Raw genomic sequence first — 21027 nt, 5'->3', positions numbered from 1 at the left:
TAATAAGAACAGGCAAAAAAATAATGAAGCTTGAGACTGTAGGAGCCGTCCAGGCCAGGGCTCTCCTCCCTACATCAGGCACCCTCGAACCTCCATGTGACAAGCTTACTCCTTCACCCAAGAGAAGACCACTGCCTTCCTAGCTCTAAACCTATTTTCTCTTGAAAGCCATTAATACTGTGAGGCCATCAAAAGTGTCCATTGCTTCCTTAGCCAAATGAAGCCACAAAACGTGATCTGTGAGATTCATCATGCCTCCAATATCTAGCCAGTACGAACGGGTCATCTCAACCTGATGTTGATGGTGATGATGAGGACGTTGATGATGGTGATGGTGATGATGATGGTGGTGATGGTGGTGATGGCGGTGATGGTGATGATGATGATGGTGATGATGGTGGTGATATTAAAGATGATGATGGGGCTTCCCTGGTGGCGCAGTGGTTGGGAGTCCGCCTGCCGATGCAGGGGACGCGGGTTCGTGCCCCGGTCTGGGAAGATCCCACGTGCCGCGGAGCGGCTGGGCCCGTGAGCCGTGGCCGCTGGGCCTGCGCGTCCGGAGCCTGTGCTCCGCAATGGGAGAGGCCACGACAGTGAGAGGCCCACGTGCCGCAAAAAAAAAAAAAAAAGAGAGCAAAAGGGTGTGTAGTTGCAAATTCACACTCACCTAATGGTGGTGACTTGAGCCTTTAGGTGAGAGTGAAGTGAATGGATTTCCTGAGAGAGAGAATTTAGACAGAAAGAGTTTAGAGAGAGAGACACAGAGGTTGGAAGACAAACTGGGGCAGAGAGCAGCTTCACGCCTGATGGCTCACACGCCCCCTCCTCAGGGAACCGTCTGCTGCTCTCCCAGGTCAAGGCCGCCTCTCCCTCCTCTGTGCATCCATGGCTCTTTGGGCTTCATTCTTTTTTTTTTTTAATTAATTAATTTATTTATTTTTAACTTTGGCTGCGTTGGGTCTTCGTTGCTGCGTGCGGGCTTTCTCCAGTTGCAGCGAGTGGGGCTCCTCTTGTTGCGGAGCACAGGCTCTAGGCGCGTGGGCTTTAGTTGTGGCATGTGGGCTCAATAGCTGTGGCTCGTGGGCTGCAGAGCACAAGCTCCGTAGCTGTGGCGCCCGGGCTTAGCTGCTCCGCAGCGTGTGGGATCTTCCTGGACTAGGGCTCGAACCCGTGTCCCCTGCATTGGCAGGCGGATTCTTAACCACTGCACCACCAGGGAAGTCCTGGGCTTCATTCTTAGGCCCACTGTCACCCGCTTCTGCGATTAGCTGTCTCCACGTTTGCCTCCTCTCTAGCTGATGCCCCTCCTGGGCAGGGACTGCATCCTTTTCGTCTTTGTAATATTCCCCAGAGTAAAAGTCCAGAAGGAGGGAGGGAAGACAGGAGACATAAAACCAGCTGTGCAGTGGGAAGAGCTGAAATTGTAGAGCATCACGGAGACAAGGACGAGAGAGTTTTGGAAAGAAGGGAGAAATCGGTGGCGTTGAGCCTGTCGAGAACAGTGATGTCAGTGGCAAAGGCGTGAGTCGGCCAGCGGGTGGCCGTGAGCACCTCTGAGGCTGCAAGCTCGGTCCGTCCGCGTGGTGACGATGGCCCGCCATCAAGGGGGAAGGTTGCCATTGAGCCGCCGCCCTGGGCACATGGTAGCAGGACTCTGCGGGGGGCGTTTCCTGCTGCTGGAAGGAGAGACGAGGGCTCCCCTTGGGGGCAGGCGTGGCCCTGCCTCGCTCTCTGCAGCGATGCCGTGTCCGGGAAAAAGCAGAGTCAGACCTTGGTAAAGAGAGCTGTAGTCCGTGCACCCGTGAGCGGGAGTGCTTTCTGTATCTGGGGCTTTACCGACTGCACCTGACAAAGAGGGACGTGACGCGGCTCCGGCGACAGCCCCATGACTGTCTAGGAGTGGCTGAGGCCCCCCGAGAGCAGAGGGGCCGGTGGGGCTGCAGGTCCGTGGGAAAACGCTGCCGCATCTGGCCCGGGGACGTCCCGTCTTAGAAGAGCTTTTCCGGGTGTGAGGTTGCAGGGACTTCCCGTCCATCCGGGCTTCCTGGGTCTGCGGCATCCTCCTCGACGCCAGGACCCTCCCCGTTTGGGCCCCGCGGCTCCTCTCTGGACGGTGCAGGAGGGGCTCCACCTCCACCTTACGCTCGAGGACGCTGGCGTCGGGAGCGCCTTCCTCTGTGCTGCCCGAGTCGTTTTCTCTGAAAGTGACGTCGGCTTCCTCACAATTCACACAGAAGCGGTCGGCTGGGTTCCCAGATCTTCCAGGTATTTCTTCTAAGAGGCAGAACAAAGCCCAGGGAAGCATGAGGCAGACAGACGGTGGGGGGCCAGGCGTCCCTGCTCAGCGGGCAGACGGCCTTCTCCGTGGGGAGGCACAAGCCCCCCTGCGGGACCCACCTGCTGCCCACCCGGCCAGGTCCTCGCCACCTCGCACTCGGCCTCCGGCTCACGTGTCACTGCCCCGAGGACACCTTGCTCCGCCCTCCGGCCACAGGGGGGCCTTCGTGACACCCTCTCTCTTCCTTGAAGGCACTCAAGTGGTTTGAGATTCTGTACCGATTATGAGGTTCTTTGATTCATGTTTGGCCTCCTTTACAAGAAGGAGCCCGTGACCCCGGGGGAGCAGGTGGCCCGTGGAACATAGCTCAACAGATGACTGTGTGTAAGTGAAAATGCGCGCATCAAGGCCGCTGGCCCCAGCGTCCTCCTCCTGTTCTGGCCAACTTAGCCCCCATCGGTGAGAAGTTTGTACCCACCACCATCCTGCCGAACCCAGACCCACCCCCCTTCAGCGATTCTCAGTGTCACTCCCTTGTGGAGCTGCGATCAGGCCTCCTTGGTCATTTCTCTGAGGAGCTTTCCTACGTTGACGAACCTACGTTGAGGAACTTTCCTACGTTTGGCTGGAACCGTGGAGCCCAAATAATTGGCACATGAAATGTGCCTTCGTAGCCGCCAGCCGAAAAGCTCTAAGTCCACGTGGAATCTGAACAATGAAGTCAAACAACGTCTGCAAAGACCTCCCCCTTTACACCAGGTGACTTGGAAGTTGAATGCAAGCCCGGCTCTGCCTCAGACACACCTGCGTGCGCCGCTCAGCCCCACGAGTCTCACTGTCCTCTCTTCTCGGGGTCCTGCTCATCGAGTCATGGCCACCCTCCTTCTCGGTTCTACCCCTGGGGCCCGAGCGGAACAACCCGTCACCAGAGCAGGACTGGGCGAGCTGCTCCTTGATGAAACCAGAGCCCTCAGCCATGCATCCATCGTGGGCCAGCACCACCTGCAGCCAACGTTTCCAGGCCAATCTCAACACTGTTGAAGGAAGATGCCAGGCGTGCTTTCCATAACTGATGGTTCCTCTTGATCTTCTAAGAGAAAACACCATGATTTACGTACACAGACCCTCTAAGTCTTTCCTAACTTGGAATTCTCAAGTTGAGCACAGCAGGAATGCAGACAGTGGTCCAGGCCTTACAGCAACGTGGAGGGAGAAGAGGAAAGGCCGTGCGCGCCAGCTCAGCTTTTTCTCCGTCCTTCCCTAATCCCAGCATCTAGCGAAGCCACTCCCCAGAGCCCCCTCTCCCTGGAAGACCTGGCAGCCGGGCTTCCCGGGCGGGAGGGTGTTTCATCCCCTAAGAGGAGGTCACCTGCACAGACTGCAAATGAGAGACCAGATTTCCAGAACGACATCTTCCAGCGTTGTTCTCGCACGAAATACCCTGTCCTGTTGTCCCCGTAAGTCCACGTGTGTTTGTCTGGTCTCACGTCCTGATTTAGGGCCCGGAACACAGGCTCACCGTGGGTGTGGCCCTTAGTGATCTCGTGTCCATGGGCCACCTTCCCTCAGCTGCTCTACCAGGCTGGCCTGGCCCCAGGGCTCCCGCGGGGACCCCGTCCCCGGCCTGTCAGAGGAGAGCACTTGGGCGCAGAGAAGTCGCTGTGTTTTCTGAGTGGAATGGGAACAGAAGGAGATGTTTCGGGGGCAGCTGTGAGCCCACCCGAGGAGGAGCCATTGAGACGCAGGCCTTGAGAGCCAGTTACGTGCGGGGGGGCTCTGGGGTGCCGACCCGGGCCGGCAGTGAGGATGGCGGCCAGGGCCTCGGAGGCCGCGGGGCGCCCCCTGGCAGCAGGACGAGCCCCCCGCCTGCCCAGCAGATGTCGTGATCATGTGCCACTGCTTCACAGATGCAGATCGTGGAGGCCGAGAGCCCCGGGCCAGGGCCCACGGGAGGCGTTTAGCCCAGTCGTGCAGCCCCGGGCCTGGAGTCAGGCCAGCACCAAGCCCTGTGCCCACCCCTGCCAGCAGCTGTGACGCCATGGGCAGGCCCCTTAACCTCTCTAGAACTCGCGCTTCTCCTCCGTAAATACCGTTAATGACAGTACCTACTTCCCCAGGTTGTGCTGGGGGAATTGGGGTCATCCACCTGCCCCAATAAGTCTTCATTACAGGTCGATGAGGGCTGGGGGCTTCGGTGCTCCGAGGCTGTCCTTCACCCACTGGCTGAATCCCCACCAAGGCTCCTCCTCCAAGAGCTTATTCAGTCGCTGCTCTCATCCCTCTGAGGACGGGGAGCTCACTACCTCTCGGAGCACCCTGCTCCACCTTAGGTCTGTTTCTTGGACAGTCTTTGTGTTGAACCTAAGTCTTCCTGATTGGTCCTGGCTCCACCCCCATGGTTACGCTGAATTCTGCCAGCTCTTCTTCCCCAGAACAGCAGGTTAAATCCTGTGAAGGTCGTTGACAGCCCCCTCCGTGCCTGTGCCCTTCCTGCACCGCGAGTCGGCCTTTTCCCGATGACGCACCTCGGCGTCTCCTGAAGATCCTTGAATGGAGTGGTTTCCTGAGGGCAGCCGGCATGCGGAGTCCCTGCCGTGGGCCACAGACGAGAGGACGTGCGGCCGGGGCCGTGCGTCAGGCAGGGAACAGCGTCCGCTGGGGGAACAGCCTGTGCTGACGCGAGGAGGCCTGTGGCCAAAGAAGCTGGGGCTCGGTTGTGGCTGGAGAGTGAGGCGTGAGCCAGAGGCAGGGGCCGTCAGGCTGGATGCGGAGGCGGGTGACAGCATCGGAGGAGAACTCGCGCCAAGGACGTGACACTCTGCTTGAGCATCCCGACAGCGGCACGAACACCAGACGGCAGGGAGACCAGCTCACCGAGTAGCCGAGCCCAGGGGCCAAAGTGTCCAAAGCACACCCTGAGAGGCTCACAGCGGTCCCCTCTGGGCGGAGGGACGACGGACGAGTTCTCTTTGTTCCTGCTCCCCTGTGTTTTCTAACCTCTCTATAATAAGCATTTCTCCTGTGTAATGAGCGTGTATTATTTACAAGCAAACGGTATTTATACTTGTGTAAAACACTTGAAAAGCAAACTGGCAGGACTTGGTAACAGTGGGAGGGAGGAGCCTGGGGGCCCAGATCGGGCCTTGGCGCTCAGGGGCGTGGTGAGGCCACCAGCCCCAGGGGGTGGCAGGGAGCAGAGCGTCCGGCGGCCACTCTGACGGCCCCCAGCGGTGGACAGAAGCACGGGCTGCTTCGACTTCCTCTGGGCCTCTCCGCAGCCCGGCCTGCAGGCCCGGGAAAGTCGCCTGTCTTGTTTGCAGAGCTGCCTCAGCGATAAAACAGCCAGAAGGGCCCACAGTCTCCGCGTTCACAAAACTCGGCCTGACGTGGGAGCCGGGTCTAAATGTTGGAAAGCCACTTAATGAACATGGAATGCCAAAGGGAGACTCACGCTCCAAAGCAAAGGAACTGGTTCTAAGAAGACATGTAAGAAAGGAGACGTCTCTGCTCTGGGAGCTTGGGGAAGGGTCCCCGGAGGAGGGACGCTTGGGCTGAGAGCAGAAGGGAACGTTGGAGGGAATTGCGGAAACGCGTTCCGGGCCGAGGGAACAGTGCCGACGATGGCCCCACGTCGAAGGGTGGCACGTTTGAGTCTGAAAGAAACGCTGTTTGACCAGGAGCCCAGAGAGCGAGGGCCGGGGGGACAGGGTGGACCCACGCCCAGGGCCTTGTAGGGCAGGAGGAGGTCTCCCCATCCCGTGCCCCCCCATTCTCTGCCACGTGGCGCTGAAGGCCTGGTCGCGTTCCCCTCGTGGTCTGGGCAGCCGGATCCGGGGACCTCCGTCTCCTCCCGTGAGCAGCGCCCCAGCAGACACCCCAAAAGTCGCTGTGCGGCTGGGTTGTAGCTTCCTCCGTGGCTCCGCACCCCTCACCAGATGTGTGTACAACCTGCTGATTAACCGAGTCATTTGGGTCTGAAGCATCTTGTTCTACTGGGAGGCGGCACAGCGCTCGCATTAATTCACAGGTGGAATTACTCTAGCTTTTCTCTTATTTGGTTTCCTCTCCCCGGCTCAGCTTAATGGCTGGGGCGAGTTCTCCGAATTGGACTTGTGAACCCCACTCCTCCAGGTCACAAAGGCCCGGGGACCGCCTCGGGGCCTGGGGACAGGGTGCCCAGCCTTCACTCGCCAGCGCCGAGGGCGGTGGGTGAGCAGGGGTGACGCCCGCAGTGCGGGAGAGGTGGAAGGGTGTCCGTGGCTGGTGGGTGAGTGAGAGACACAAAAGGTGGCCCGCGGGGGGTGACTCGGAGGAGGAGGTCCTGCTGTGCTGTGTCTGAGGCAGTCCCCCGCTGTGGGGAGGGGAGCCCGACGCCCCCCCACTTCCCTCCTGGGGCGTGGAGACAGCGCCCACCCGTTGACGGACGGCTTTCTGGGGCCTGGGGTAGACCTGGGGGCTTGAGGGTAACTACCATTTACGATGACCGTGTGCAGCATCTCGTTTAAACAGGCGACATTCTGGGTTGCTATTTATGGTTCAGCTTATAACCGAGGGGTCCTTCTCCCCATAAGACAGTGGTGTAAGTTTGCAGTCCCTTGGGGTGTGCAGACAGGACCCACTGCGAAAGAGTGCTTTTTATTCACCCTTTTTTCTCCCTGAAGGGATCTGGGTACTTGAAAAACCATTTATTGTGGTAATTGATGCAAGCCAAAATGTCCCATTTGACCACTTGTAAGTGCACAGTTCAGCGGCACGAAGCCAACGTCACCACCGTCCATCTCTAGGACTGTTTCCACCTTCCCCACTGAAATGCCCTTAGAAGGACAGCATCTCCCTGTCCTTCCGTCTGGAGGTGGCTCCCGGGGAGGTTTGGGGTCAGGCCCACCTGGATCCAGCTCCCCCGGGGTGTCACTCTGACCGCGTAACCTGGCGCCTCGGTTTCCTTACCGGGAACTGGGGTGCGGCCCCGTCGGCGGGGAGCGGGTCGCGGCAGACGGCTGAGTCCCCAGTAGCGGTGGGCGCAGAGTCCGCTTTGCCGTTGCAGGTCTCCAGGTGGTCCTGAACTCCATCATCAAGGCCATGGTGCCCCTGCTGCACATCGCCCTGCTCGTGCTCTTCGTCATTATCATCTACGCCATCATCGGGCTGGAGCTCTTCATGGGGAAGATGCACAAGACCTGCTACAACCAGGAGGGCATCGCAGGTAAGGGGAGCGCCGTCCACCCCCGGCCAGCGGGGAGACCCTGCCGTCGAGCGCCTGCGTTTCCACGGCCAGGAGAGGCAGAGATTGTATTTTTTTTCTCTCGGTTCTAATTTTTGTTTTTACTAAAATGAGTCTGTGTTAAAATAGCTAAACATGAGTGTTGTCCGGCACTGCTAAGCATTCTTTAAACGAGGCGCCTAGCCAACATTGAATATTTTAAGAATCGGAGCTAACCTGGGGACTGTATGTCTCTGCCCCCTTGTCCCCCGTGTAGCTTGTCACCAAAGTGCCCTCGGGGGGAGGCCTCGCCCTCAGCTGGTGGCTCTCCCGTCACAGCCCTGGGTCATCCGTCTCAGTGTCTCTGCCTCCCGTCCGGGGCCCCCAGTCCAGGAGGGGAGGACGGCCAGCAGGAAAACTCCTTTTCCTCCAGGAGGTGTGTCTGTACCTCGGGCATCCGCCGGCCCGTCCTCTCTGACACACTCTCTCTGCATCCCTTCCGTAAATCAGCGCATTCAACGAGCCGTGCTACTCGCTGGGCTCTCGCCGGTAGGACTGGACTTGGGGCTTGACCGACATGCGACAAACTGCTGTCTTCAGCTACTGAAGTCTCAGCTGGACCTTTAAGAAAACATTTAAACAGAGATCAACATGGCTTTTAAACGAAGTAGTTTAACACAAAAACTTGTTTAAAAAAAAAAATAGCCATGTTCGACTTATGTGACTTTTTTCCAAACAACAAGATCTTTCATCCTAGTTTCTGGCACCTTAGGGCACAAAGGGGAGCATCTCTCTGAAGCATTGCGAGACCTTCTTTCCCCTTCGCGTCCACGGCTTCACACTCCCGCTCAGCCCAGGCAGTAAATTAAACTGGACCCCCTCCCTGGGAGTGGGGAGAGCGTCCACACAGGAGGCAGTGAAGTGGATTAACCATAATCAGAAACCAAACGGATCCCCTGATCTGAGTGATCTGGACGAACTGGCCGGGTGTTTGCATGTGGCCACAGTCAAAACAGAAACCCAAAAGTGTAAACCTATAGTCACAGACTCACGCAATTGTTTCTACTTCTTTGATGGCAAGTCTAAGAGGAGACCGTTTCTTCACTGTAGGGAGAATTTCTTGGGTCATATTATATAAAATAAACTGTCACGTTAAAAAAAGGAACTGTTTTAAAATTGAAGGAATTAGATCTTGACTTTAGTTAAAATTCTGAGATTTCCAGCCTTGCTTAAAGAAATACCCAATAATGCAACGAATAACATTCTCCCCTTTAATTCAGATCCTTCCTTTTGTTGGGCTCGACCTGTAGCTGCCCAGAAACAGTAAACTTATGTTAATTGTGTGGCTTCCTTAGAGCTCGTTCTAAGACCTGCTTCAGAGCCACCACAGAACGTCTAAAATTTATGCCGTTGTATTGAAATGGCCAACGACCCGTTTGACCCAGACTCCTCAGGCCGGTGTGGGGATGCCGGGTCCGAAAGGCCCCATCAGCCGGGCGATGGGCGGTGCAGTGGCTCTCACCTGCGCACCAAGGTGTGGTGGGGAGATGCGGTGAGACTCTGTGCTGAGTGGTCGCGCCTCCACGCGTCTGTCCTCGCTGAGTGGGAGCTGCTCCCACCACCCCTGCCTCTGCCATCCGACGGGGAAGCAGTCAAGGTGGCTTTTCCGCGGTGGGCAGGATCCTACGGGGGCTGTGCCCGCACCGCCTGGAAGTCTCGGACTTTGTGGTCCTGCCTTCAGTGGCCTCAAACAGCCAGAACACGGTGGGCGTGATGGACAGGGTGAGGGGCTCCTCTGTGCCAGACGGGGGTGGCTGGAGGAAAGGCTGCCGCAGGCCTGCCGACACTTTCCGCGGCCTCTGTGCTCTCAAGAGACAGAGCAGAACTGGCCTGGCCGAGTGGATGGCCAATCTGGGAACACGCTACTGTCCATCCCTGAGGGTGAGCAGACCAGGAAACGCACCTGAGACACCTCCTGATTCCTCCCGGAAAAAGCCCGGGTTATTTATGTGATGGGTTCACCTCCCCCCGACCCCACCCCACCAGGTTCGGAAGAGAATTGGCCCGCATGGTGGAAACACCATCGCCCGGGGAGACAGGGTGCCCGAGGGCAGACCCCGGGGAGCGCTCCCGAGAGAGAGGAGCCCCGTCAGCCCATTCCGCCCAGCACCCTGCACTCAGGCGCTCACTCACTGCCTGCATCTGAACCGCGTCTGGTGGCCGTCCAGGGACCCTCTCGTGTCATGGGGGCCCCTTCCATCTACACACTGATCAACGCTGACAAAGAGGGATGTGTACAGGAATCCGGACGCACTCAGCACAGCCGGAGCGTATCTTTGAAACCACTCCCCACGCGTTCTGGAGACGTTTGCATCACCTTTGGAATGGGTGCCTTTTTTTAATTTTAGACTTTGGAGTGAATTCCTCTATTTTTCTGCAAACTTAGATTATGCAAAAGCGCTTGTGAGTCCTCGTCTTGGTTTTTTTATGGAATTTACGTCAGATTATTTTTACACTTTGGGATTATTTTGTGAACTTGTAGATTTTAGGGTACCTTGGATTTTGAGCCATGCTCCCTATCACATCCATACCAGAAAGCACTGGAGCTGCCAGTGTACCCTTGTTCTGCCTCCAGGCTACCCCTTCCAGCCCCTGCAGATGTGGTCTCAGGAGAGGAGATCTCCCCCGATCCCGGAGGCATCTGCAAGGCGCCTCCCTTGTTCCTCAACAGATACATCACCATATGTCCGTCCTTTTTGTTTCTGGTCCTCCCATCTGTTTGGTCGCAGTCCGAGCCAGGTCACTCTGCATGGCTCTCCCAAGCGCAGTAATTACCCCTGAGACTGGCAGAGAATTGGTTGGCTGAAACCCAGAAGTGAAATCTCTTTCAGTCTATTCACTCCTTAAAGTTGGGGCCTAGAAAAGTAATTGGTTTTGTCTTTGGTGATTTCTTCCTGGAGGCCCTCGCTGGTGCTCTCCCAGGTTTCGTGCTCTCGTTGGGCATTAACTGCACCTCCAGACTCTCTCCTCCTCTGTGCCTCCATGCCTTTACCACAACCTTAATTTGGACTTTCCAGAATGACCCCACCTCTCTTCATTTCTGCTTGAAAACGGGGAGCCCGTATGGCTTCGGCTGTTTCTCCAACGTCGTGTTCCCATTTTCCTCTCTGGGAATTCATGGCTCTGCTGAGAATCCACGTTCAAGCTAATTTCCCCTCACCCTCGAGTGCACGTCGTCGGGACCCACTGATTTGTGCGTGCTCACATCTGTCGGGTGCTCACATCTAAAGGGTGCTTTTTATAGATACCTATTTTTACCAGATAATTACTGCCCCTTAATTGTTCTCAAATCTCCTTTTTATTGTTGTTCAAGACAAATTTAAAATAGCAGAGTGGCACTTGATCCTGTAGACCATCTTTCTGAACCTCATCCTCTCTCTTTTATTAACGAGATCACGTCCCCTGGACGCCGTTTTCTTCTCAACATACATTTGTAAAGCCTTCAAATGCGTTTCCCTTCCTTGAGGACACTCAGAACTCCGTTTGGCAGCCTTCACCTTTTCCTCACTTCTGCCTGTGTTCAGGAGTTGAGATGCAGGGGAAACTATCAGATTAGCAGTCATAGTGCAGAGATTAGCAACACCTTTATTGCACTAGAAAGCAAGGCCGGAGAAGCAGAAACACAAGTTTCCCTCTATTTTGTTCACCTTCTCTTTTGTCTCGTCTTCCGTCATCCCAGCACTTTTGTCACAGTGACTGAACACATCATTCTAGAAGGCGGGTCACTAGGCAAGTGAGACCCAGCAGAATTTATGACCTGTTTGGTTCTTGGCTTTCCAGTCCACCTACTCTCAGTTTTTAAGTGCTTGTTTTCCACTTTCTTATGTGTTCCTCAGGTCTGAGATTCACTCTTCAGGTTCCATCCTTTTATAGCCTCCCATTCCTTAACCTCACATCCAAATCTCCAAAAATTTCAAAATGTCAAAAGTCACAAAAAACTATGACTGGAGTTCCATTACGTGAACGGAGGCCTCCTGGGGGTTAGACCCCAGAGTAGGAAATGATGGGGACACTGTTGTCCCCCGTACAGTTCAGGGACCAGGGAGCGCCTTGGTCATCACACAGGCACACAACCGAAAGCACCAGGCCAGGAACAAGCCAGAAGCCGAGCTGCTCACAAGGGCCCCCGCCTGGAAGCAGGCCAGCTGTCCATCAGCGGGCAAGCAGGTAAACGCACAGCAATATGTACGGCCGTGCAAAGGAACAGATCTCGAAACACGACGCTACGTGGAAAAAGCCACCTCGTGTGTGATTCTGTCGATATGAGATTCCTAGGCAGGCAGATCTGTAGACAGACAGCAGGTGTGGCTGCCAGGGCTGGATGGGAGAAGGGCCTCGGGAATCTGGGGTGACGGAAGCGTTTCCAAATGCATTGTGACAATGGCTGGAGAACTCTATAAATTTACTAAAAATAACTGAGCTGTCCGTGTTCACTGATGAATTGTACGGCATGTAAATTATATTTCGGTGAAGCTGTTGAAAAGAGAGAGAGGGACTTCCCTGGTGGCGCAGTGGTTAGGAATCCGCCTGCCAGTGCAGGGGACGCGGGTTCGAGCCCTGGTCCGGGAAGATCCCACATGCCATGGAGCAACTAAGCCCGTGCGCCACAACTACTGAGCCTGCGCTCTAGAGCCCACGAGCCACAACTACTGAGCCCGTGGGCCACAACTACTGAGCCCAGGCACCACAACTACTGACCCCATGCTCCTGTGCTCCACAACAAGAGGAGCCACCGCAATGAGAAGCCCGTGCACCGCAACGAAGAGTCGCCCCCGCTCACCGCAACTAGAGAAAGCCCGCGCGCAGCAACAAAGACCCAACGCAGCCAAAAATATATAAATAAAATTAATTCATTTTAAAAAAAAAAGAAGCAAGAGAGAAGCGATATGGGAACATATGTATATGTATAACTGATTCACTTTGTTATGAAGCAGAAACGAACACACCATTGTAAAGCAATTATAGTCCAATAAAGATGTAGGAAAAATTAATTAATTAAAAAAAAAAAGAAAAGAAAAGAGAGAGAAAGGGAAAAGCCAAGGGGACACAAGTCAGCATGTGTCCCAGCCACTCAGCTCAGTCCCCGTCCCTAAGAGTCCCCCCTCAGTTAAGGATTAATATTCCTCTGCTGTCTTCCTCCTGAACAGCTGCGATTTGAAGCCACAAACTGAGAAACAGCCCAGGAACCCACAGGCTCTGTACAGAGGTCCTCGCCCCGTGACTGCTTGGGTGCGTTTGAAGCCAGAGAGTGGCCTGGAGTCCCCAAACGAGGGACGACAGACAAATCCTCTCTCGGGGGCACGTCTTCACTGAAGTCGGAGGCAGTCATCTGTTTGCTAGAACCGGGGTCCATTCTGTTTACTACTGTTTCTTCCTACAAGCATAAGACGATGTCCTTAATTTCACGAACTTCAGTGAATTCCACGTTGTCACCTCCCGCAGCTGGGACAGGACTCTCAGTGTTTTACCAAAATGGAAATTCTTAACTCAGCCAAGTCTTAGTTCAATTTACCAATGATCTCTGCACGACAAATACCTTAACTCACTAACTTCCTAGCAGCTATGCCTGGCCCGAGCACAGCCTGCGGCCATGGGGTATGTTATGCTGTTTCTTGAAAAGCCTAGAGCGCGCCCTCCCCGTCACCCACGCCGCTCTGTCCTGATTAGAGGTCAAGACAGGTCTTCTCTTCTGAAAGGTCCTAATGCTGGAGAAAAGGGCGGTCCACAAGTTTGCACACAACAAGCACAAAATACCGCAGTGGCGTTTGTGCTCAGGGGCTGGGATAAAGCTCTGCAGTGGGTACTCTTCCCGCCATCAGAATTTGTTTTCCTTCCTTCATCAAGAAGGCGTCCACTGCAAAGTGACTTGCATCCCTGGTAAAGCATCACGTAATATGTCACGGACCCATGTGGAGTCAGAAAATATCACTGGGCGGGATCTCTGGCCAATTACGTGAAAGAACCTTCCAATCAACAATGCCCTCGCCCTAGACGCTGGCATTCCAGCGGAAGTTTCTACAGATACTTAACCACCAAAAAAAGAAGACGAGGACTCACTACCACGTTCCAGGGTGTTTTACACTCAGAGTGGTTGCATCGTAGTTATGTTTTCATTGCCCATTTGACAGCCAACAGCCCTCCTGTCTTTGAGATCAATGACTGAGGTTAAAAAACAGTTTTACAACAGGTAGCTGAAAGCACTGACCTTCTAAGTTGATGACCACACAATGAATACCTAGTGCCCTGTGTCATTCACTTCGTGTTTGGGGCATTGATGTAACTGTGTTCCGCATTGTTGCCCCTGGGGTCGTTTGCTGTCCCACCAGCCTCGCCCATCACTTTTCTCTCTAACTTCTCTCCTCTTTCTCTGCCCGTCCCTCTCCCCCCACCCCCTGCTTCCTTCTCTTCTCCCCCGGCCATTTGAGATGTCCCAGCAGAAGACGACCCCTCCCCCTGTGCCCTGGAGACGGGCCACGGCCGGCAGTGCCAGAATGGCACGGTGTGCAAGCCGGGCTGGGATGGGCCCAAGCACGGCATCACCAACTTCGACAACTTTGCCTTCGCCATGCTGACCGTGTTCCAGTGCATCACCATGGAGGGCTGGACCGACGTCCTCTACTGGGTACGTGCTGGGAACGGGCGGGGGCGGGGAGCCCGCAGACTGCCGGCTTCTCCTTGACGTCCACCTTCTCCGTCTTCCCGTGATGTGGCCACACGCACACCGGGGTGGAACGGCCGATGGGGGCCTTCGATTTCTTCTAGGTCTTGCCTGAGAAACAAAGCCTGAGACTCTCACCCTAATGAGTCTCTCTCTGCCCACCAGCCCAAGACAATTGTCACCTTTCCTTTGTCCTCCATAGTGAGAAACGCTGGCTCGCAGCCCCGTGGGGACACGGCCGGTCCCGACCCAAGGGTCCTCAGCTCCTGCTCCCTCGTAGGGCTCCTGTTCCCATCCATGTCCTGCCTCTGCCCCCCAAAGAGAGCCGAAGGGCACAGAGTTCAATTCCTAGGGCTAAAGAGAAAACCCAGGCCTGGTCTTCTGAGAAGAAACCACTTTTATTGACTCGTGTGGCATCGTGGCATGCTATCGTGTTTCTATTTCCCGTGTAAATCTTACCTCGTTGTATCAGAATAGTCCATCAGACAAATGCATTGCCGTCCTTTTCACTGCTGACAAGGCGCTCCGCTGGTTGTGCGATGCTTGTTCAGAAATGCCGCTTCTCGAGGGCCAGCCACGCAGCAGCAAGTCTCCTCTCACCTTAAAGATGCTCCTTTTATCATCCAGCACCAGCACTGCTTTGCCAGGTGTTCACACAGCCTCTGCCCCGTAAGCACACACGTCATACTTGGTCTTTCTCCATCCTGGCAGAGTCAAGTCCAGTATTTGTAAAAACTCCAGAAAATGTAATTCTTTGTAGTCTCTCCTGCTTCCACGTGAGAACTGACTTGCTGGAGCCCGGTGCTGTGCTCCAGCATTTGGGTGGAAAATGCTTGTTGCCAGGCTTGAAAATACCATCGCACTCAGAGCTTTGCAGGCAGTCGGATGGATTTGGCCGTCCTGGAAACGGTCTAAGAGGCTGCTTGGGAGGGAGGGGTGTGGACGCCTTCCCAGCAAGCCGAGCTGCCAGACTGGGAAGAACTAGTGCCAGGAGAGGTATGGAGCTCCTCCCGGACCAGGAGGAGTCCCGGAACGGCTCGGAGATGCTTTGCGCGTCCTGGGCATTGAAGCTTCTAAATTGTTTTCAACAATTCAAAAGCCCTCTTCTCCCAGTTTCTGGGGTAGGGTCGGCAGGCTGAGACCCAGCGCTGCCGGGAAATGTGTACGTCTCGGTGCAGGACCAGCTGAAACTCGCCCTCGTGCCTTGTGCCCCGCAGACAGTATTGAGCATTCCTTGCTTGCCGGGGGTGCCCAGTCCTCGGGACTCAGACACAGTAACGTCCAGCTCAGTGCAGGCAAGCTGACTAGCCCTAAACTGAACAACGCAGTGCCGCTAGAGCCCCAGAGAGTGGCCACACTGTGACACTTTCCAAAAAGGCACAGTGTCTAATCACTCCTCCCTCAAACTGAGGTGGAACGCTGGAGCCCATCTCCCAGGCTCATCCTCAATGAGAACTTGGTTTTGAATAATCTGTGAGAAAAAGGGCGTTGAGCTTACTCTACCTGGGCAAATTTAATTTCGTTTAGTAAAGCAGATCGAATTCAAAAGCGGCCCTAACGGGTCCTTCTATCTTGGTTGAGTCCCTCTGGCCAGCCAAGGACAGAGACATCCCTCTGCAAACGGACAGCACAGAACACATGACTGTGGAACTGGGCTTTGGAGTCTCATCACATGAGCTTCAAACCCGCGCCTCAAGTTGCTATGGAAACGCCTCCCATAGCATCCAGTTGAGGGCAGGGTGGCAGTGGGTGGGTGGGTGTGGGGCTAGGGGAATAGGTATAATTTACTTTGCTGCTGTCTCTGGTGTATTTGTGGGATCCTCCTTCATCCCTCCCTCCCTCTCCCCCCACCAGCCAGATGTGACCCAAGGAGGCGCTGTCACGGTGACAGCCAGCATGGGGGCTGCGAAGGAGCACGCGTGGCAACCAGCAATTTTCAGCAGCTGTGTTGTGCTTTTCCCCCTGCGGGTAGTGGGTGGGTGACGAGCTTGGGCCGGGAGTAGGGAGTGTCTGAGGTGGCGGGCAGTCCCAGGCCCAGGGGACAGCCTCGCACTGACCTTCCCTAAATGGCCGAGCCGTGTGTGCGTGTGTGTATGTGTGGGCACACACGTGTTCACGCATGCGCACCTACACACACACACACACACACACACACACACACACACACACACACACACACCCGACACTGAAACGGAGCGTCCTGGCGGGTGTTCTCGAGGAAAGCCCCGCCCAGCCCGCAGCGCCTGCCTGCATACTGTTCTGCCGGCTCCCACTTCTCTCGCCTCTCCTCCTCCTTCCTTCTTCCCTCCACCTGCGCCTTCCTCGCCTTCAGGATTTCTCCTCCAAACCCCGAGACTCTCACACCTCCATGTGCTTTCGTGTAAAACACGGAACTTTCTACGCAGGGAGGGGCCCACGCTTCCCCCGTCCCCAGCCGTGGGACCAGACGCTGAGAGTCCGGCCCCAGCACCTGCACCTGCAAAGGCTCCCGGGAGAGTCCAGCTAGAGCTCGAGTCCCCTGCAGCCTAACGTTCCCAATCGCACGGCGCTGCTTTGGTGCCACTGGCTTGAACCCGGCTAGGGAGACGGCTTCTGTGGAGGGTGGGCCCAGGGTCCTCCACTCGGAGGAATGCGTTCCCCCCGGAGTCCCGGGGGCAGGTCTGCAGGACGTGGGGACGGGCAGCCACGGCTCCAGGTGTCGCAGAGACTGGACCCACCGGCTGGATAGACATCCCTGGGGAGCTGACAGCCCACTGGAGCACCGAAGCGCTGAAGCTGGCTCGGGGTGGGGGGACGGTTGGCAGGCCCCCAGCTCCTCCTGGGGTGGCCTTGAGTGTGACTCCATCAGCCCATCCCGCGCTCCCGACTCGGAAGGGTTCGTGGCCGGCCAGCACGACAAGCCTGGGCAGTAGTGCTTGGACGATTCCTCAGCTGTTCACACCGCCCGCCGGGACGGGCTCCCGGGCAGCCCCTGCGCTTGCCTTCCCCGTGGCCCGTTCCAGGAGTCTGCGGGTGACGGGGCGGGGGCACGCGGGGATTTGGAGACCAAGCCAGAGCGGGGCCTTGGGGGTGGGAGTTCCTTGGGAAATGGCTTCTTAAGCCAAAGCCTGTCCGCTTACTCTCAGAATGTCCCCACCTCTTAAGAATAGCGGGGAGAGTGATGGAGTGGAAGGTGTGGGCTGCCTCTGGGAGCAGTTGTGAGAGAGGGAAGCCCTGTCGGACCGTCCCCCGGGGATGCCACGTCTACAGGTCTCCTCTCGGTGTGTTTTGCCCCACCCGGTGGCGTGTCACTCCAGGCTGCTTTCTTGTGTGTTTGGGGCTCGGGTTTCCTGAACCGAGACAATCTGTAGGTTCTCAGATGCGGCCCAAGAGCTGGGGTCCACGTGAACTCTGAGCACCCTCTCCACGGGTAGCCAGGTCGCAGCAGCGTGTGCTGGGGTCTGCTCATCGCTGACCTCCTACCTGCCTCAGATGGCCCCTGCTCGTGGGGACAGCAGCGTGGCCCTGACCTGGGGGGAGGGCGGCCGGCAAGGGGGCTCCTACCGGGGGTTCAGGCACCCAGTGCTTTAGGAATCTCGGTGCCTCACCAACCGTCCATCAGGAGGATTCTGTTGACCTCTGCCCACGATGCCCTCTGACCTGGGGCCCCTGGGATGCTGTATCCCGTGTGGCACAGGGCAGCCCTCTGGCCTGCGTCCTGGGGTCACCTCCTCCACTGACACCCGGGCCCCCTCTTTCTGACACCTCCCGTTTTCCCCAGTTGGTCTCTCCATGACCAGCTCTTCCACTTGTTTTTAAAAATTAGAAATTCAGCTTAAAACAAGATTAAGAAGAATACTTCATGAGAAATCATATAAAAGATGCATCTTCTGTCGTACCTGCCTGAGTTTGGTTCAACAGGAGACCTGGGGAATGAAAAGCTAAGGTTTAAACTTTGCACAAGTCAGTCGTCAGCTCCGCACTCACCCGTGTGGGAGAACATCCCTTGTAAACACATGCGTGCACACACGCTCACACACACTCACACATACACACCACGGCCACTGATCTCCGATCTCGGTGCTGCCGAAGTATCCCTCATCTATGACGAAGGTCTTCTGCATCCGAGCAGAGATTCAGGTGCGTTAGCCTATTTTCTCCTGTTCCATCTGCACCTCTTCTCACTACAGATACGGGAAACGAGCCTCTGCAGGCAGCCAGCTAGCAGAGCTGGTGGGGCTGAGTTCTCCTGGGGACCTAATAGTCATTGGAAATGAAAACCCTCTGATAACCCAAAGACAGCATCCTGGGCTCTTGAATGGGGATCAGGTAGAGCAGGTGTTAGGTCTCCTCAGGACCCCCTGGTCCTGAACCCTGAATCTGCCCGAGCTAGAGCGTTACCACTTAGCGCCCACAGCGCTTTACACAGAGGATCTGTTACCTAAACAGTAAACCCGTGGTTTATAAGCATTTGAAGAAGGGGAATTTGCATCTCTCAAAGCTATTATTTATTTACTTACTAGGTTTAGTTTTATTCATTTCACTGGCATTAGGCAAGTCCTTATTCCTCAGTAATTCAATTGAACATTTCGTGAGCACTTACAAGGTCCCCAGGCCCGCGCTCGAGGAGTTTGGGTGTAATTGGAGAGATGGGGACCCAGAGACACGTGGGTCCCACGCAGGGCTCGGCGAGAGCAGGGAGAGCTTGTCGGAGGAGATGGGGTGTCGCTGGACTTCAGCTGGTGGGGAGCAGAAGAGAAGGAGAAGCCAGCTTTGTACCCAGAGACACGTGGGTCCCACGCAGGGCTCGGCGAGAGCAGGGAGAGCTTGTCGGAGGAGATGGGTGTCGCTGGACTTCAGCTGGTGGGGAGCAGCAGAGAAGGAGAAGCCAGCTTTGTACCAGTTTGGCTGGAGAGACGGTGCTTCGGGCTCCTAACAGACCCAGGAATCAGCCCGGCACCCAGTGGCCTCACCACGTGCCGGAGGCCCACCCGCGACAACAGCGTCAGGGCACAGGCGTCCACGGGGCCTCCGCTCCTTGCTGGCGTCTCCCACAAGATCCGGGCCTTCCTGCTGCCGTGAGCAGGGGCAGGAGGTGTCGGGCGAGGCTGTTTGCCAGCCTGTTGCCGCCCCTGCGACTGTGGGTGGACCCCATGTCGCGCAGGCAAGGTGACAAAGGTCAGGGGTTCATTGGGCCATCGCCCAGGGCACTGGCTTTCCGGAAAGAGCAGATCCTGCCCCCTGAGCACAGTCCCCGTAACGCGCCGTGACTTCCACGGGCTGCACGTCCTGCCTTTGATGGCAGGTGACAGCCTCCCGCGCCCCTCAAACTGCTCAACCTTTGGGGACCTGCAGTGCCCAGCCCTTAGAGGGGGAAGCACCAGACGTGAAAGCCCCCGGGAACCGGCCGGAATGGAGGGAGACCCCGAGGCAATGGGGCCGGAGCCATCGTTCTTCCTGAATTTTCTTCTCGGGGAAACATGTATGTTGGATTCGGAGGCTCGAGGCTGTGGTCCCCTCTGGGAATTAGATGCGGGGAGAGTAAGGCATGTGTTGCAGCGAAGGCTGGGTCACCCTGTGAGGTGCCGGCCCAGGGACCAAGGGGCTGCAGGTGGCAGGCCCTGGGGTGCCTCTCCGCGCCCCTTCCCCGTAGGGGCCTGAGAAAAGTCTGGCTTCAGTGCTCTGAGAAGACCTGTCCTTTTTCACCTCTAAATAACAGTGTCAGCAATCTGGGTCATTTTTTTAAAATATGCCTTTATTGATGCTTCTCTTCTTAATAGCTCCATTCGGGCTGAGTGAAGCCATCCGTCTCCCCGCTCTGGCGCTGCCCTACTTCAGAGCCGCCCGCACATGCGCTGGTGCCCAGGCTGCCTGGGGCAGGGGGCCCAGAGCAAACGGGGTCGTGGAGAGAGGTACAAAGCCAGGGCCGGCAGGCCCAGAGGCCCCTCTGGCTGCTCATGGGCCGCAGGGCAGGGGGCCTAGGACCCCCAGGATCTCATTCACCTCTCGTCTGTCCTCCACCCACCACCCTGCACCTGCAGCCCCCAAAGTTGACCCTCGGAGAGACCAGCCCACAGTCTCGGAGGAGACCAAAGAGTTGGAAAAGGACAGGTGGAGGCCATGCGTCCCCTGGACGTGACCCTGGCTCTTCATGGGGTGTCCGCAGGTCCTGAGGTTATCTAGGGGTCACGAGGTTCCATGAGGCTGGCTGTGGGGTGGGTATCTGGGGGTCAGGAGGTCTGTAGCTCCATCCATTGGAGGTCCTAGTGCTGCTGGACGCCTCACCCCTTGCCTGTGGCCCAGAGGAACGGACACTCAACTAAATAGGGGCCCAGGAAGCCTCTGAGGCTCATGGGTTCCTTGAGTCATCAGAGATGTGTGGCCTGGAGGACTGCACTTTCCATGAGCTTAAATGTTCACAAAACGTAGGGCACGAGGGGGCTTCCCTGGTGGCGCAGTGGTTGAGAGTCCGCCTGCCGATGCAGGGGACACGGGTTCGTGCTTTGGTCCGGGAAGGTCCCACACGCCACGGAGTGGCTGGGCCCGTGAGCCATGGGCGCTGAGCCTGCGCGTCCGGAGCCTGTGCTCCACAACGGGAGAGGCCACAACAGTGAGAGGCCCGCGTACCACCAAAAAAAAAAAAAAAAATGTAGGGCACAAGGAACCAGCGGGCGAGATCTCCCCCAAGGACGCTGCTGAGGCACCAGCCCTCCCTCCCCATCCCCGTCTGCCCGGCTCTGGGGCAGTTTCGCAAGGGTGGCCTTGGCACTGGGAGCGAGCCCGTCTCTGGATGGCCCTGCGTGGGTTCCTCGGCAGCCTTGGATCAGGAAGGAGGCTCCCACTCCCACGACG

The 21027-nt window shown here is 56.5% G+C and overlaps 1 protein-coding gene across 2 annotated transcripts in view; it reads left to right on the top strand.

Annotated features, from left to right (window-relative positions):
• CACNA1C (calcium voltage-gated channel subunit alpha1 C) overlaps positions 1–21027 on the top strand; it is a gene marked incomplete at both ends in the record, with an annotated part of 456740 nt that overhangs the window by 299405 nt on the left and 136308 nt on the right. The window contains 2 exons of one of the 2 annotated variants that reach the window (XM_082850933.1): positions 7323–7481; positions 13964–14160. In XM_082850933.1, the coding sequence (XP_082707059.1) occupies positions 7323–7481; positions 13964–14160 (356 nt within the window). Of the gene's footprint in view, positions 1–7322; positions 7482–13963; positions 14161–21027 lie in introns of those variants that run through there. The other variant, XM_082850932.1, reaches the window with a different exon arrangement.

The sequence above is a fragment of the Leucopleurus acutus genome (genome assembly GCF_964270905.1).
Source record: "Leucopleurus acutus genome assembly, chromosome: 11".
NCBI classification, from domain to species: Eukaryota; Metazoa; Chordata; class Mammalia; order Artiodactyla; family Delphinidae; genus Leucopleurus; species Leucopleurus acutus.
Note: the sequence above shows the minus strand (reverse complement) of the source record. Positions and strands in the feature narration are given on the sequence as shown.